The sequence below is a fragment of the Leuresthes tenuis genome, unplaced genomic scaffold (assembly GCF_036924035.1).
Source record: "Leuresthes tenuis unplaced genomic scaffold, fLeuTen1.0.hap1 SCAF_3, whole genome shotgun sequence".
Taxonomy (NCBI): Eukaryota; Metazoa; Chordata; class Actinopteri; order Atheriniformes; family Atherinopsidae; genus Leuresthes; species Leuresthes tenuis.
Genome location: NW_027325357.1, coordinates 10,338,221 through 10,357,471, shown reverse-complemented (window position 1 = coordinate 10,357,471; position 19,251 = coordinate 10,338,221). Strand labels below are relative to the sequence as shown.

At 37.3% G+C, this 19,251-nt stretch overlaps 1 protein-coding gene across 3 annotated transcripts in view; it reads left to right on the top strand.

The window, feature by feature from the left end:
• The window catches only part of asic1b (acid-sensing (proton-gated) ion channel 1b), a 168,725-nt gene that overhangs the window by 136,644 nt on the left and 12,830 nt on the right, over positions 1 to 19,251 (top strand). For all 3 annotated transcript variants that reach the window (XM_072381751.1, XM_072381749.1, XM_072381750.1), the window contains 2 exons: positions 5,686 to 5,836; positions 12,841 to 12,968. In XM_072381751.1, the coding sequence (XP_072237852.1) occupies positions 5,686 to 5,836; positions 12,841 to 12,968 (279 nt within the window). The remainder of the gene's footprint in view (positions 1 to 5,685; positions 5,837 to 12,840; positions 12,969 to 19,251) is intronic.

The following is a 19,251-nucleotide window of genomic DNA, read 5'->3' as shown; positions in this document are numbered from 1 at the left end:
GCAGACAGAGAAAAAAGTGTAAAGGCAGCAAAAGAAAAATATCAAATCAAGGCAACTCTTCTGGAGCTTGTAACACGGTCCTTGTAACCAGATGGAGTCTAATCAGTTACCGTGGAACCTGAGGTTATTGAGAGTTTCCACAGCCCAGAGCACCTCTAAGACTTCACAGGCGTGTTGACGAGCTTGAAAATTGAGGTTAGAAATGTATTTTAGGTCTTGGAAACAGTAGTTGACTAAACAGTTTTATCTAAGGTTTAAAAGCTTTTCAGTGTTCTCATGTACAGTTGAAAACTGTGTGACATATTCAAACAGCCACTGAAAAGATCTTGAGGTGGGACTGTTTTTGGAAGTTTTTACAAAGATAGCTCTTAAACAAAGCACAATAACAGAACCGTCACACATCATAATCTACTTATGGACTCTTGTTTTTTAACAAAAATGACTGACGTTGCACCACAAGAATATCAGCACATTTAATTTTTACTTGGATGAAATTCAACCCCAGTTGAATTGTAGCTTATTGCATATTTGAGCTCAGCACTGATCTTAAAATCAATGGAGGAGGGAAAGTGGTTCCCTGGCAACTTACAGGGAACAGCTTGTTCATCCTTGTCACATTGTCATGTGAAGGATAGCTGAGGGCCATCTCAATAGTCGCAGGCTGTCTGTCTGTGAATTATTTATCAAAGAGAAAGACGGGGACATTTTTTATACCATGCATGAACAAGAAAGGGCAATGTCTAAGTATTTTTTCACATAGGTGGGCTTGATTCAAATATTTATTTCCTATGTTTAATTGTTAAGGAGATAAAATGGTTTTTATTTGAAATGCAATGTAAGGGGCTCAGAGTTAAGTGGTGCAGATACTGAAAGTAGTGCATGATTTTCCCTCTCAAAAAGAGCTGCTTAGGGTTCACAAATATGTGCTTTCCCCAATTCTGAATGTATAAGCAGCAATGTTACGAGCAACAGGTTTCTGATATTTCTAATCACTGTGTAGAACCTTTTGAACTAACCTTGCCACTCCATTTCATTTAGGATTCAGTAGTTTACATGTTCTCTATCTCAATAACAAGCTTCTGTATCTGCTTCAGAATAAAGATAACGGAAAATGTCACACCTCACATGCACTTCCAACAAACTGAACAGGTGAATAAGGCGAATGTGTTTGAGAGACATGAAGAAACAACAGAGGAAGCGTAAACGTCAGAGTGGCACAGCACAATTAAGATCCTGACTCCCCAAGGTCACCAGCGGCACCCACAGCTCTTCACTAAATGCAGTCAGCACAATCTTCTGGTTACCACAGCAACTCTAACTACAGGCCTCCTGTAGTCAATCACTACATTACAAACACATACACGCAGATGGTAAGCAGGGGGGCTGCACACATGCAGACAAATGCTGTACAATCATAATCATATCAGTTTTTTTTCTAACACATGTATGCTCAACAAGAAACAGACACAGATGCAGTTGAACCCCTGCAACAATCTTATAGCTCGTTTCTTGATGTGTATCTACCCAATAAACAGCGTAGCTTCCTTGCTTTGTTCAAACTTGTCCTCTAAAAGTAAATAAATGAATGATTTCTGTGTTTTCATTAGAAAACCTTGTAAACAAAATATCCACGCAAACAGGCTAGATTTGGAGAAACCGCCTACTTTTGAAGGTCTTAAACTGACAGCAGATATCTTTTTTTTCTGCAAGTTTATTTGTTTTGTTACTGTCAGAGATTTTTTTCACAACAAATGGAGGTGGTCTGTGATATTGAACAATTTTCTGCCTATATATTTAAAAGAAAAATGACAAACTGATCTTATTATTGTGAGATGCAACTCCAGGACTGAGTATGAATTCGAAGGGTATTCTATTAATTCTGCACAGAAGTCAGCATTTGGCGACTTGTGCTCTTGAATGGTCACATGTTATATTGTGTCCAACTATCAGAAGCCTTCTTATTGCATTTCACCACTTTGTGTCTTTAAAGCTCCTATGTAACTGCGCCTTTGGGAGGTAATCTGTTGTGATGCAGGCTCGCCTTATACACACTGCTCTGAACAGGATTCACACTATTAAATAACTTTTTTGTGATATATGGCAGCAATTTTTTTTCTTCCCTGTGAATCTGGTGTTTTGGGCATTTGAGTCATGAAGCACTAACTTCGTGACTGACTCATAAGTCAACCATGTAATAAACACCTTCTTATCAGCTATTCAGGTCCTCACAATACATTCACCAAAAAAAGACAACTGCAATATTTCTGGATTCTTTGAGCTGTGACAGTTATTTCTCTATCTTACACTGTATACTAGTCCAAGAGTGGCCAATAAAAACGGACTTAGTTGAGTCATTTCTTTAGTGCTTCTGTTACATATTATCTGAAAACCACCCTCTGCTTCATTTTACTGTTTCCACATGAATGTCAAAATGTTGAAGGTTAATACCATGTTAATTGGGAGCTTGGATGCTTCAATACAGGGCTCTATATCACCAGACTTGACGACAAAGTAGCAAGACATTTCATGTTGGATCCCAGCCATGCTCTTCCATTTCCTGATGTTTATGATAAGATTAAATATCCATTAGTTCTCTGTCAATCATGTCATTGCCAATAGGCCACATCTGCTACATGCTACAGCAGCTGGAGTTTCTACCGCATGGTAAATGCCTGATCAGCTACTCTTTATATGGTGCTTGAGGCTTGGGATAGTTAGTCTTCACTGTATTGTGTTCATTTAGCCATGTTTGTGTTTCATGAAATGTAACTTAGGCATATTAAGTCTGTATGAGCAGAATATTAATATTATTTTTGTTTGCTTTTTAAGATGCTTTGAGAATAGTTGAGACAACAAAATTTTTTTTTTCTATCTGTTCAAGCGAAAGACAAAATAGATAAATGAATGAAGAAATGCAGTTAAATAAAATTATTTAAAGATATAGTCCAATTCATCATAAGTAAATTCAATTAATTAAAATCCAAACTCGTCCATTTAATTTAATACCAATTTAATGCCAAGATTCGATGCAGATTGCATCAAATCTTGTCTTCAGTTCAGTCTCCTGTACTGATGATGCATCAGGTGACAGTGGAGAAGAAAACTCCCTTTTAGAAGGAAGAAAACATCAGCAACAGTCTGCCTCAAGGAGTAGTGGGTTGAGAGAACAGGAAAGACAGGTCAAGGAGCATCCCAATACCAGGCAGGGATAAATGTCATATATTTATACATGGAGAGAGAAAATAAAGAGAGCAGATGGAGAAAAAATGGTCAATGTGTCATGGGATGTCCATCAGCAGTCTTGGCCTATAGCATCATAACTAAAGTGATGCCACTTTGTCTAAAGGGAAAGTTTTAAGCCTAATCTTATAGTTAGAGATGGTGTCTGCCTCTGAGAAACCTGCTTTATTTGTGAGTCCATGTCAAAAATAACCCAAGGTTTTACACTGTAGTACTGGAAGCCAACATAATGCAATCCAGAGAAAATACATTGCTTTACTGTTTCTTTCTAAGGCACTCCAATCCAAAAACAACTCCAGTTTTGTCTGAATTCAGATGCAAAACATTGAGTCATCCAGGTCTCTATGTCTTTAAGACATTGTAGATATCTAACCAACTGATTTATTCAGTCTGGCTTCATGGATAAATATGGTTGAATATTATATAAAATGTATGCTATGCTGAGTAATTATTTCATATAATTAAAGCATGTACAAAGTAAAAAGTATCAGTCCAAGCATAAAACCCTGCAGAACTCCATGACTCACTCTGGTGTGTGTGGAAGATGCATTGTTTACATGATCAAACTGGAATGTGTCGGATAAATATGGTTTAAACCAGTCTAATGTGATTGATGTAAGACAACGAATGCTGTGATCCATCCTATCAAATACAGCTCTGAGATCCAGAAGAGAAAGATTAGACACGGGTCCACCATCAAAGCCCACAAGGAATTCATTAATAACTTTCAGCAGTGCAGATTATGATATTGACATATGCAAATTTTTTTCACCTACAGTAATTGGATGCAACATAAAGACTCTTCTGAAGAGGAACTAACATACAGCCAACTTTTATCTTTATGACATAAAACACAAAGCTTTTCAGACATATACAGTCCACTGGATAACAGAAAAACTACTTCAGCCATTTGTAAAACCTGCCATATTTGTTTTCATGTAATAATTTACAAATTAGACCATAACTGTTCTAAATTAACAGACTTCTAAAGTGATCTCCCTTAGACACTACAAACAATAGCCACAACTGAGGTTAAATTGATTTTACTTGTCCATTGATGCTTAACTTGCCTGTTACTGATGATTATTATCTTTGCTAAATATCAAATGAAATTGAATTTAGTTCATTGTCCACATTTTGCAATGTTTTCCTGAGTCAAGGTGCTACAGTGCTTCATTGTGATATATTTTTATATTGTATAAGGGACAGGAATAACGCAATACATGTTTGCCCTAAAAACATTTAAAGATAAAACATTAGGAAGATTAAATAGTTTTAAGAAGCAAGACTACATTGAAATATACTTTTAAAACCAAAGTGCAAGGTTATTAGATAATGAGTTTCAAGGCCAAACAAACGCGTTTCCTTATTTAGAACTGTGATTGACATGCGAATAAATTAAAGCTGAGTTTTGCACTGAGGCTGTTACTTCTGCCTAAAGGTAGCTGCTCAAATTCAGAGAAGACGAAGAAGAAGGCGGTGAGAGACGTGTTGTGACTAGTCTGAGAACGATGCCATCATAAATAGTCTAAAGGGAAAGATAGTCCTTTTTTCTCACCAACATCGTCTTCTTTTACTGTGTTCATGTTTCGAAGTTTTTACTGGTGTAAGTGTCCTGTACCATACTGCCAATACATTTCTAATGATCCTTTCTAGCACTAAATATGTACTTCATGTAAAAAATCCTTAAAATATCAGCGCTTACTCACAACAGTATAAATCTGAGCTAATGTACCCCACACATAGTCTACATGGGCACTCCATTTCAAATTGCTGTCCAGATTTATATATCTTTGTGCATCCCTTTTATTTTTATTACTGGTTTATTGTTGATCTATTTTTTAATCATAATGCCAAATGAATAAGACAAACAGCAAAACTACCCAAAGACAGCAGCTAATTTTCACATACGAGAAGCCCGAGAAGTTAAATGTTTGACATTTCTGCTGAACATTTTTATTTCATTAATTTTCATGTCACTATGTCAATTACATTTTAGTTGATGAAGCTTGAAAAGTAATTGTTACACATTTGAAAAAAAAAAGGAAATCAATATCTTGTCTGAACTGAGAAAATAACTCAATTCACTTTTGTATGATTTTATTTGAAGTGAGTATTTACTGATGTCTTGTGTGAAATTTACCAGACACAGGTCATCCTCCTCTGAAATAAAAGTCATGTCATGTTTACTCAAGCACAAACCATACCATGCAGTACTTACAGTGGTGAGGGCTCAGTGTTTCAGAAGGATCTCGGCACTAAAACCTCAGAGGTTCATGGCTGACTGCGTGGCAAGAGCAGGCTGCAACAGCTGCTTTTGAATCTCCTGTTATAAGGATTAAACTCACACAGCTGGAAGCTCCCATTTCACGGCATCAGAAATGAGAATTATTCTGAGCAGCTGAAATTAGCTGGATCTTAAATCTCTTTCTCTGTGTGTTACAGATATTCACACGCTATGGGAAATGCTACACGTTTAATTCAGGCCAAGATGGACGGCCCCTGCTGGTGACGATGAAGGGTGGGACGGGCAACGGCCTGGAGCTGATGTTAGACATCCAGCAGGATGAATACTTGCCTGTTTGGGGTGAGACTGGTAAGCTCAACTGCAGGACCAATCACATGAAACATCTCCAGATTTTAAAGATCTCCGTTGAAACAGTAAGACTGTAACTTGCGTTGTTTTTTTCCTCCTTTTTTCAGAGTTATATTCAGTAAATGTGCTCTACAAAGTATCTATTCCCTAATACTGAGACTTGACTAAACCAGACTGATGTTACTGTGAAGCCTATAATCCATTTAAAAGAGTTGGTGCATGCTTTAGACCAAACATGTTGAAAATGTTAAACTGTGGAAATGAAAGTTCAAATTTCAGTCAGAGATGTTCTCCTCTCTGTGATTAGTTGTTATCCTCAGGGATAGTCAGTCTGATCATTAAAACTTCCTCCACCATATTCCAAGATATTTTCAACTAATCTGCAAAAGGACAGATTGATATTGATCTGGAAAATCTTCTTCTGTCGTAATATAATTATATCCCTTGTCAGTTTGGCTTCAAGGCAACATGAATAGATTCATGTAGATTAATTTGCTAGGTACTAAATCAAATTGCAACTCTGGGTTGGTCCATTGAGGGCCGACCCCTCATCAGCAGAGTCTCCTGGTGCTGCTTCAAGGGAGCCTGAAACTTTCATTCTAATTCAGCTGAATATGCTGCTCTGTGTTTATATAAATACTTGATGGGCAAGAGGAATTAAGTCCAAAGAGACAGTTCGGTGTGGTCACGGAGATGTTATGCCCACCGTCATTTTTGAGTAAGAGGAACAGTCCAGAAAGCCGTCATCTTTACTATAATATTTAGGTACAGGCCACTTGTACTCCCTGCTTGAATGATTTGATTATGTAAATATTAAATTGTTCTTATATAAGAGTGGTAAATAACTGAAGAATTTCATAATAGGAGGGGTGGAAATGCAGTAAGTACAGCATATACACTGATAAACTTTATATAATTACTTTTTAAATATATTTATAATTATTCAGATTATATCGGTATTGTTTCAGAATTGTTTGTCTGATTGTGTACCTAACTTGAAACAACATTTCTGAGGGACTTGTTATTGAGTTTTCACTCTATTTTAATTATCTGAAAGTATCAAAAACAGATTTCTTGAGTCTAGTATTATACGTTTATGTTTTTAATACCTAAATAATGTGAATTGGCCAGCTATTAGTCTTATTAAAACATAATTTGTTACCTGTTTGTCTAATCTGCCTGGATGACCTGAACTACATGATGTGCTAGTTTAAACACCTCATGCTTCTTCTTGTAACAAAAACATAAGCGGTTCCATCAAATATCAACTTCTCACAATGATCAGTGACAGACCTTACTTCCTCTGTATTGGTGAGCATGTACATTTATATCCAGAAGCAACTCCAGAATGCTAAATGTGGTCAACCACTGGAACGACTGGAAAGGAAGCTTGCAACAAGGCTCTGTTTGACGACTCAGAGGTAGAATCAAGGTCAAAAAACAGTTTTTACTTTCACAGATTTGGTAAACATTGTGGCAGTCAGTGGATAAAGCAAACACTATCTGACAAGGGAGAGGCAGAGTCAAAGAAAAAGTCCAAGAAAAAAACAGGCAGAGATCAAAGACAGCAGGGGACTAAACACTGGACAAAATGGCTGAAACGCCTGTCACTGAGTGCACAGATAAACTGGCAAAGTGAGACAGAAACTACTCCATGCACTGCTGCTTGTAAATGCAGTATTCAGTACTGTGAAATCAACTTATATTGTTGTTTGGTAGAACAGGCCAGTATTGTGTAGCATCTCCTTTTGCCCTAAAAAGAGAAATGAAAGTCGTATAAATGGATTCTCATGAGTTTGCTTGAGAAATGCACTACTCTTATCTAGTTCTCCAGACTTTTTTTTTATAATTTTGGAGACATACTTTTGATGCAGTGGTCTGGTCATTTCCATAGTTTTTTTTTAATCATACTTTGCATTGTGGCAAGACAGACCTGTTCAATGCACTTTGAAGATTTGTTTATTTATCTAATAATTGATTTATTTTTATTTTATTTTGAAGTTCTCGTCTTTAATTTTTTTTACTATGCATTTCATCCTTGGTCAAAAATAACAGTTGCTAGTAAAGTAACAGTTTCATCAGGCAAGGAAAAGGTAAATGGATTAAGCTGCTGGGCTATCATGATCGTGACATTTTATTCGACATTGTCATACAAATAATGATTAATAGTGTAATTGTCTGTTTTTTTGCATTTTATGTCACTAATATTGGGTAGTGTAAGCCTTATCCTTGGATGGATATGAACCTTTTCAATAATAAGCAAGTTATTGGCATTGAACACAGGAACAAATAAATGAAAATTGTATTTCTGTTTACTTTTCAAACCAAAAATTTCAGACAACAAAATGACAAAGGCAACAGCTTGAATAGGCAAATCTATGCACCAATTGACTAACTGACAATGTCAGGAACCAATAATCAATTAGGCCATAAACATATTGTCTACAACCACGGCTACTCAGTCAATACATGCTCAAAACAGCTAACAATGAGACTGAATGTTTAAAAAGCACCAGTCAGTCCTCAAAAAGTTGAAAATGTTGAAAAGCTGAAAAATATCCAGCTGGAATCTAAACTGTTGGCTCAAATTGTCTTGTCAGGTAATGTGTGGTGGGCACATGTTGTCAAAGCATGCTACCTCCTAGCTTTGAAAGGTTTGTCTGGTGTTATACGAAGACGATTTCATCTGAGACTCCCTGAGTAGGCTTGTCTGAAGTTAGACAGGTGAAATAGGATGAGACAGTGACTGACATTAGATTAAAATCACTTATTGGTTGAATTGATTTGCGGTATGAAAAATGATCAACACAATCTTTCAGTGCAACTTCCGGATAAAAATGTAGCTCTAAATTATGTGTAATCGTTGGACTGTTTAATATTATTGTTGTTTTACATAGATTAACATTCAGGCAATGGAACACCATCTGTAATCATGTGTTTATTATTTTGTGTCATCTTTATGCCTAACGCTAACCAACTTCAACTGGCTTTGAAATTAAAAAATGAAGTCTTTTGACCATTGGACCAGATGTTTCTCAAATTTGGTTCTCTGGTTTCACTGTCCACAGTGCTTGTTGTTGTACAGTATCATTTTTGGGACAGTTTCGCATTACATAGGACAAAAGCATTAGACAATTTTAAATGCAAATGTAGACATGTAACTGTACAACTTTTGAGCATTTGTTGCTATGTTTTGTGCTGTGCAGCATTGTAGCTATTTCAGATAAGATATTGATAAGGTATTTTTAATTAATTCCAAGACTTCGCTCATGTGAAGAAATTCAAATATTTATGAGAGATTAATTCCAGTTGGCAGAGTAAAACATCCCATCCTGTATTATCCCTAAAATTCCCAACTATCTATTATTTAAATACTGTATACCAGGGCCTAAAAACGTATTACAGCAGTGAGCTATCTGTCACTTTCATCGGGTTTATAAGGTTATGCTATAAAATGTCAGACATGTTAGGCATTTCGTTCCAAGAAACCACATTTAGAAAAAAATCTAAACTAATATTTTCTCTAATTGGCAACAAATGACCTATAGACAGAAGACACTAATATAAGACCGCCAAAAACTAAATCCTCCATCCTTTGTTCACTATGTTTATACTTTGTGCTATTTGTATTTCACTGTCTCTGTATCTGTATCGTGGAAATGACAGTGTGTCGAGGTTTATGTGATCAAATTCAAAAAGGTTTAAAAATGAGGGGAAGAAGGTGCAAAGACCAGCTGCAGACTAGACTGCGTAATTATGAGTTAAATCAAGGAAAACTGAAGAGAAACCTCAGCCAGGATCACTTAAGAGATCAAAACGATCCACAAGATGCAAGTTAGTTCACTGACCCTGAAGATGAGTGGATATGAGTGCAAAAGGGGGGGTGATACTTCAGAAACAATTCATATGCTAAAAAGAGCAAGACAGCTGGAATGAAATTTTTATGAGAACATGAAAAAGGAAGCAGCCTTTGGAAACGCTTTATTCTCAGATGAGTCTAAATTCAGCATGCATGTCCTGGAAGGTAAAAGTTTGTGTGGAGAAAGCCAGTCACACTGCACCGACGGTACAGTACACCATGGAGATAGAAATGTTCTTCTCAGAAAGATGGAGATAAACTTGTATTGATGAAATCCCGAACTCTGACGTTTACAGGGAAACTTGAAAGTAGTCCAAAAAAATGGTTCTAGTGACAGAAGTAAATATCTCAACACGATCAGCTGTTTGTTTAAAGAAAAGCCAACCCAGGGGAATGTGAAAGTCTTAGAATAATACTCCAGAGCCCTGACCTAAATCTCAAAGTGCATCTATGGGATTTTATAGAGAAAATGTTGTCAGCACTGAATGCTTTGTCGGATGAAGCACAAAAAAAGATTTACCACTTCTATTACAAGCATTTCTCTGTTAAAAGGGTGCGAACTAAATTTGGTCTGGTATTTGGTATATTATTGTTTTTTGTTTTTTTCATTGTACATTTACTTTTTCATTATTTGAAACCTTCGTGGTGCATTAAATAACATTTTGTTTCCTTATTTTGTCAGATCTTTGTCAGTCTATCCAAGTATTTTTATTGTATGCAGTAGAAACCCTTGTTTGAACTAAAGATACCTCAGATACTTTGATAAGACGTCAGGTACTTAGAAACTGTAATACCAGTCTGTCAAAGAGTCACCATGTGCATTTAATCGGAATATATTTGTACACCCTTGCTAACCCTTTTTAGCTGTTGACCAAATCTAATCCACAATATACTATATATACAGACTAAAAAGTGCAGGCTCTCTGCTTGCATTTTATGGTTTTCACAGCTAAATATGCTGTTTCATCAGGTGTGAGCTATTTCTCATTACTTCTTCAGTCATTAAGTTCAGTTCATTTTCTGCCGTCATCTATCAAATGAGTTCTCAGTGCAAGTGAAACAGACCATCCTTATGCTGCAAAACTAAACAAATTCACTAGAAAGATGGCAGAAGCATGAGAATTGGAAAGTCAAAGCACATTGGTGACATAAGCAATGTAAAGAGGCCTGGACAATTACAGAAGAGAACAGAGAATGATTACAGGATTCTTTCAGTTAAAAGACATTCCCCTACACAACACCCAGCCATGTGAAGAACAGTCTCCAGAAAGTCAGCATATTATTATCTGAGGTTACTATAAAGAGAAGACTTCACAAGAGTAAACACAGTGTGTTCAACACAGTACAAACATTTAATACTGAAAGTCTTTAGAAGAAAGAAGCCAGGCTAGGCTCCAGCAAAAGATATGAAAAAAGTCAGAGAACATATGGAACAGCGTTCTTTGGACTGATTGCACTAAAATAAAATCAACCTGTACCAGAATGACTGCAGGAAAATAGTGTGGTGAAGGTTTGGAACACTTCATCATTTGAAGCATGCAGCTTCACTTGTAATACAAGTAGATCAAGTGTGATTCCAGTGGCACTGGAAGCTATCTATGCTCCAAATTCTCTGAAAAATATTACAAAATAGACATTTTATTTACAGGTTATGTTAATTAGTTTGTATGTAAGTTCTAAAATGGGTTATACAGAGTTAAACTTTTGCTTCAATTTTTATTCCTTTCTTTCTATGCTTAAACTCTACAATATTGAGAATCATGTCAATGCTAAAATATTTCCAATTTGAAACGTACATGAACAAAGTTTAAGCTCAGATCTTCATTTCCTATAAATGTGGAAGGAAATGGGGGCCAGTTTATTCGAGATCGGATCCTGGATAAGCAGGAGAAAATGGATGGATTTCACCCAGAACAAACATGTCACATCTGCTGCATTAGTAGTAGTACAGTCATCTTCAGAGAGTACAGCAGGACAAAATTCGTGTTGAAACATTTATATTGGTAGCTGTAACATTCTTCAAACTCATAACTCACAAGGTTCTTATTTTATTGTAAAACACCTCTGGTTCTATCAACTTCCCTGATGAGGAAAATATTCTGTGTGATTGTTACATATCTGGAATTCTTTCATAAGAAAGTGAAACAACTTATTATTTCCATTGTATTAGAACAGCAGATGGCCGTGACATGAATATGACATGTACTTCTGTAAGCAGGAGCTTGAACACTTTGTATTATGTGCAGCTTAAAGCATCAAGCCTCTTGGCAACAACAGAAATTGGTACTGGCTTTGTATCCAGCCTCACAAGAGCAATATGTAACAGTTAAAGTCTTTTGCACTTTAACAGAGGCTTTCTCTTTGGATGCGAGCCACATCTCTGAAATCCTTAATTGAAACTAGTGAGAACGCCTCACACTTAGAAGATGATACCAAGTGACGAGAGAGAAAAAGGCGGCAGGAAAAGCAGACATCTTATTTTATCCCCAAGCTGGAGCTCAGTGAAGCTGCATCTCTTGAGTCCAACTTACCATCTGTAATTATGATTGAAATATGTTTCCAAATGTGATGTATATTTGAGTTCAAGAGTTATTGTGATGTCCTATGCATCTCAGAATTAAAGAGGCCCATCTTCTTCAATTCTAATCTATACCACAAAGTGGTAGGAAGCTGTCACCTGTATTGATTATCCTTTTATCCTCCAATTTATCACCATTTATTTATTAGTCGATAAATCCACTGTCATTTTCCTTGGAATAAATAGGCTCCTGTGGAGCAGGTATAAAACACCATCTATTCTTCAACTTCATCTCCTTTATCCTTTCACTCCTCATTCCAGCTATTATTAATCCCAAAACACCACAGTGTGTTTGTGATTCATGAAAAATAGTGGTGTGTAATACCATTTGGATTTTGATGAATAAGCAATCCTACCCTAAGAAACGTTTCCTCCAGCTCAAATTAGACTCTGTCCCTTTAGGTTTTCAGTTTGTTTTTCACTCACTGGCTGAAATGTATTCCAACTCTGAAAAGATCTGGCTCCATCTGATTAGTGACAACTGCTTCTGCTTGGACCATGTAGGCCAATGTGTGCATACAAATCATCATCCCTGCTGTAACCCTCCTAACCTCTTCTTGTCAACAGACGAGACATCGTTTGAAGCAGGGATCAAAGTTCAGATCCACACCCAGGATGAGCCGCCGTTCATAGACCAGCTGGGCTTCGGAGTGGCACCAGGGTTTCAGACCTTTGTCTCCTGTCAGGAACAACGGGTAAGTCCTGGAAGACATGACAAAATACTGAAAACATCTAAATATCTGTGCATATTTTCCCAACAACAGAATTTATTACAGTTAGATTGTGAGGCAAAAAATATGAAGAATTTCCAAATCACTAATCCTTTGCACTGTCAAAATGATTAAAACAGATGCCAATGATATAAGCTTTCCAATGACAGGATAATTTGGAAATGTTCCATCTTTCTTTTTTGTTTCTTATCTCTCAACATAGATTTACGATTGCCTCAATTATACAGGAAGACAGTGGTTAAGCATTGCAGTCTTACAGCATTGACGCAATACCAGCAAGTAACGGTCTTTTTTTATCTCATAGATTTTTCAAGCATGGCACCAATATTACTCACTGCAGCGTGACCTCTCATGGTTCAAGTTTATTCTAGTCGCAGCTCATCTGCAGTGTTAATCTGCATAGATGTGATTTCAAACAATTACCAATCACACAAATCTGAAAAGTATATAAAAAGAATGCATAAAAATTTGACACTCATAATGGACATCTCTTCAGATAAATGAATGTGTGTTAACTTCTGGGATTAGGTTGAATGTTAGTGTGGTATTTACAATAATTGCACCGTGAACTAACTTGGGTAATTTGAAGAACAAGGAGCTATAAAAGTAAAATGATATATCACAGCATGAACAAATTAGATTTCTCTTTGGTTTTGGATGCTCATCAGGCTGGAAAAGGTTATATAACCATCTAATGATTTTGTTTCTCCACCAATTCACAGTCAAATATCTTGTGCGAAAAAAATTCAAAACATTGTTACCTTTACCTACAGCGATCGACCAGCTTATAGCAGCAAGGTCACAGGGGAGCCCGGGGTAACTTCTAAGCATCCTAAGGCCTCCTTCTCACATTGGTTTTGATTAACAATTAGCAACAATTGAGTGCTTGGCACGCCTGCAAAGAGAAAGCCACTAGGAAGTCTGCAGTCTTCTAAAGATCTTGGGAGACAAGCAAGAAAGCAAAACAGAAGTTCTTGATTAAAATGAGAAGCATCTTGATCAGATTAAACTCCATATACCAGCACTTGACTCCGTATGTGAAACTGGTGGTGGTATTATCATGGCTGTATCCGGGTCATGACAGCTTGCCATCACTAGTCATGTTTCCATCCAAAAGTGATTCGAATTATTGGAAATGCGCATTCAAAGAAATTCGAATCATGTGTGTTTCCATCAAAATTGCGGTTGAAAATTGGTGAAAACTACTAACTCGCGCGAGCTCTTGATATATGCTGGCATTTATCTGCTGTTTACTGTCAAGGATAGCATTTATGTGTTTCTCCTTATTTAAAGTTTAAAAACGCCACAACTTCATCCTCCGTCCACACACACCTTCCGTTGCCGCCATGTTTGTTATTTTGTGAGTGACCCACAAACACCGGAAGTAGTTGGGGTGAAAGTGCGCTACGTCAGACTTTACGCGAACGCAGCTGTTTCCATCCCTTTCGATTCAACCAAAACCCGGCACTAGCGAGCGTATTTTCATTTGTGCGAATCAGGGGATTTTCATTGGATTTATGGCGTTTCCATCATAATTTTCTGATGCGATACACCAATGCACATCTAAACAGGCTGATGGAAACGCACCTACTAATGGAATATTATGAATCGTACTAGTTCATTCCAAAGGAAAATATCAAGATGCCTGATTTAGACTGCACTGCTTGGGATTCACAGCACATGCCTGATACCAGATGCCTCTCACATATATCAGATACAAGGATCTAATATACCTTCAGTAAATAACCAATTATGATATTTTGCTACATTTCTTTAAGTAGATTTACTTTTTTTTATTTTTGGGACTTACTGTTTTAGAAAAATTGAAAATTATAAATTATTCATAAACTCCTGGGCACCAAGTGTACTGTTGCTTCCAACATAGACTTTGTAACTCAGAAATTTGTAAGTCAACAATCCTCAGACTTCTCCTCAGACAGTTTTTGTTCCCAACTCAGTCTTTTAAGGAGGGTCATTGCAGCTTTCTCACATGCGGAAGTAGTCCTCAAAATGTAAGCAGCTTTGATGCGTGAAATTAGCAGAATCCTCTTGATGGTATTCATGAAATTACACAGATTCCCTTAAAAAAAGAGGCTGTATGTGTAGTGAGACCGCATACAATTACCCTATCTGGCCTGATGAAATATACAAGCGCACATCATCAGTCATGCATCTTACTTTGATGTATCTTTCGATATCTTTAGATACATCAAAGGACGGGGTTTTGAGTCTTTCAACATCATATATCCATACATGGCCCAGGTGACATTGTTTGGATGGATCAAGCTTTGGCCTGTGCAGCAGCAGCGTTGACTCCAGTGCTCACTCGCTTTGAGCCACAACTATCTGTTGGATCTTTGTGTTGCTTCTCAGGCACTCCTCATGCTGCTGCCCTTCATTGCCCCGGCACTCCCAGCAGACTAAGAGCTTTACTGAAACTTTTTTAGGCAGTCAGCATCTCAGTTACTTGGAATTTAATCTGAAAAACTGAACAGCATCGAGGCAAATGTTACATTTTTTTGCATTTATTTCTTTTGTAGTTTTCTCCAAAAATCTTAACAGTTACACAATTTGTCCACTTTTTTAATACAAACAAACAAAAACATTGCAGTTTTCATTTAACAAGTGACCCAGGCATGGTTGTAAAAAAAAAATCAATTTAAAATGTGATATCATAAATGTATGTGGCAATGATTACTGTAATAGTATCATAATTTCTGTAAACGTTTGGAAACCATTCCTAATGAGACCCTAATGAAATAAACATCAAGAAGACAGCTGTTTTGGATGGGATATCAGTGTACACAGATCAGTTAATAGGGGTGTACACTGACATATACAGACTAATAAATCTGACATGAAGGGCCATGATAACTACCACCTAGCTGCTATCACCTCCTTTATTGTGATGTGTTCTCTGAGATTGTTTCTTCATCATATCCTGCTCATGTTCTATGCTAATCTGGATCACCACCACATGAATTAGGGACAACTGATCTACACAGAATGCAGGCAAAACTGGCTTTTAATATATCACTCACATACCCAAGAGGCCTAAATCTATACGTTAGGATGTTGTTTTTGGACTTAAGCGCTGCTTTCACTGTCAGCCTTTCACATAAAGTGGTTGTCAAACTCACTAACACAAGATCTCCACAGGGTACACAGCCCTGTTCTGTTCTCACTTTTCACACACAGCCGCTTCCAGATTCACCCAACAAACTCCATTATCACGTCTGTGTACAACACCCCTGTGGTTGAGCTGATTCCGTACAGCTTCCTACAGGGAGGAAGGACAACATCTGGCTAAGAGATGTTTGGATTAAACCCAGTCCTTTTTGCCACTGAGATAAAGTAGGTCATAGCTGATGTAAAAAAACACACATTTTACAGGTGGTACATTTTACAGGTGGTACATAGTTAATATTTTCCAAAGCACCTGTACTCACAGTCAAAAGACATTTGCAGTGATGTGATCTCACCTCACCTACTGAACAGTTCAGTGCGCGCACAAGTTTTATGACAGCACTGATTTGTGATTTCATTATAGTTGTTGCTCCCCCGATGTGCAGGTGAAACAGCTCATTTTAAGAGAAAAGAGGAAATACTCTTGATATTCTGCAGCAACAACCACTTTCATTTTCAAAGTTCCCCCACCAGCCACAGGCCTTGTCCAAATCTGGCAACATCACCTGTCAGTTCGCTCTTTGTTGGATTAAGTAGCAGTGGCCTCCATGAACCATTCTGATGCCTGAGTTCTTAAGGATAGTTGTTTAGGAGTTGTATATTTATATGCAAATATGTAAGGTCAGCACCAGCACTATCTTACCTGACATGTTAACAAAGGAGATAATGGTTCATATTGTGTCGTCACTCCAAACTGATGGTGGCACCCAATCTGAAATTGCAAGCCGTTCCACACAAAAACATTGTGGTCAGGGTATGTTCTTCATCCGTTTTCCTAAAAGTTTGATTTCAGTGCCTACAAACAGTGTTTGTATGTAGATGATATGTGCAACCACATACAGAATGGTTTGTGAATTTTTTTCATTTCATATTGTTCACAATATCATCATTTAAAAAATATAAAAATATATATGATATCTTAAATAAAAACAGAATGCAATTATTTGCAGATCTCATAAATCAATATTTTATTCACAATGAAAACATATCAAATGTAGAAAGTGAGACGTTTTACTATTTTGTGAAAATATTATCATGAATTCATCTTGAAAAACAGCAAAACCACAGAGTGTAGTCCAGCTGCACCTTCGCTATCCTGGTCTTTTTTAGAGCTGGAAGTCACCCTATATTTTCAGTAAGGGGGAGCTTGAGGGTGGTACTTGAAACCTGATTGGACAAAAATATATATGATTTAGACCCAAAATGTGTTTATTTAGTTATTCTGAGGATCAACAGCACATTGAGAAGAAATCACACTAATGAAACCATAATGACTCAAAGGAAATTTTATTGACTTGATATTTTATCAGAGAAGTTTATGAATTGTGAATGAGAGTTAATTTGAGCCAGGCATTTTAGTAGGCAGCTTCTCAAAGCCATCTGTTGCCCTGCATTTAATGGCACCTCCACACTCACTTTACTTTTGACAGCGAGTGACTTGGCCCATTTTCTGCATTCAGTATTTTTGCCAATGATAAATATACTGAAAGGGTTTACAGATATGCAAGCTGACAGAAAAAGATGTCTTGTGGCATCATTTGGGACCAAGCCCACCCTGCACATGTACAAATAGACTCAGGATTATTTTATTATCTCAAAGCTCTGACCTTCATTAAGCCTTCCTTCCACAGAGCTTTTTCTTCAAACCCCCCCTACCTCACAAATGCAGTCATATCTACTGTTAAGCCCCCATGACACCAACAATGATGTGGCCCTCTGCTCTGTTATGGACCGTGTTTATTTGCTAACATCTTATACATTTTCAAGTCTCAAAATGAATGTCTTAGTGTTTCTTTAGCAGGAACAAGCACAGCAAAACTCAATTTTGCCGTGGGATGCATACAAACAATACATTACCTCATCCTATCTAAGAGACTGGGTGATTGAGCCACCCAGAAAAGGAACATTTGTCATACTTGTCACATGTACTGCTCAAGGCTTTTATCAGACATAAAGGAGGTAAAATGAGGCTTTCCACAAGGTCAGCACTCCACTGCCTGCTTTATACTGCATTTGAAGCACCAATGCTATTCTTCTTTCACCCAGAGGATGTTAAAAACATAATTTTGCCTCAGAGTCAATCCTATATTTCACACTGAAAGAATAGCTTGCCACAAATCCATTAGTAAAGGACAGTAGCTCTTTTAATATCCGTTAATGTGAGGCAAATTAAAAAAAGGTTGTCGATTGGAGAAAACTTTAACCTCTAAGCCACCCATGCAACAGAGCACTTAAAAGGATTGCTTATGTTTGTGTGCTCCTTAGAGACCTTGGGTCTTTTCCCGGTTACACACACAGGGCCTTAACATGAATAAGAGACACAAATATTACCCAGTCAGCTTGTCACAGTTTGCCTTCTTTGGTGAAATGAGGTGTATATAGGTTATTCCCCCCGGCTATGTGTAATTTTGTGGGTGCGATGGAGAGTTTGCAGTCAGACGAATTGTTAGCTTTGGCACATAACGTGCTACAGAACCATGCATAATGAATGGAGGAGAGACAGAGGAGGATTTCGAAGTGATCTCAGTCCTTCCACGTCCACACTACTCATGAGTGTGTTCCTGTGTCGGCAGACTGCTGCAGGATTTTGCATGCTGCCAATGTCGCGTCTGCAGGAGGGTATGCTTCTTTGTTTTTCTCTATCTCTTAGTGACTCCATTACTTATTTTCCTCTCCAACATTCATTACAATTCCTCTTTTTAATATCATTCTCAACTTTCTGCTTTCCTTCTCTCTGTCTGTGTTTATTTATTCCTTTGTCTGGCAGGCTCACTCTTCATTAATCTAATGCTCACACTCATTCAACTCTCTGCTTCAGCAGACTGTGGTGTAAAGCTTTCAGGGACTTTTCATTTGGCCAAACTGTCACTCACTATGATCCCATAAAAAGAAAAATCTGCAATATTCCTCTTCTTAACATAAAAAACAAAAACCTCAACATATTTTTCTCCAGTGTATCTCCTCTTTTTGCTGTCCACTGGGTCTTTCTGACTTCCTCCTTTTTATCTTTTATTTGCTCTTTTGCTCAGTTAACGACACAAGAATTGAGGTCACCATCTTA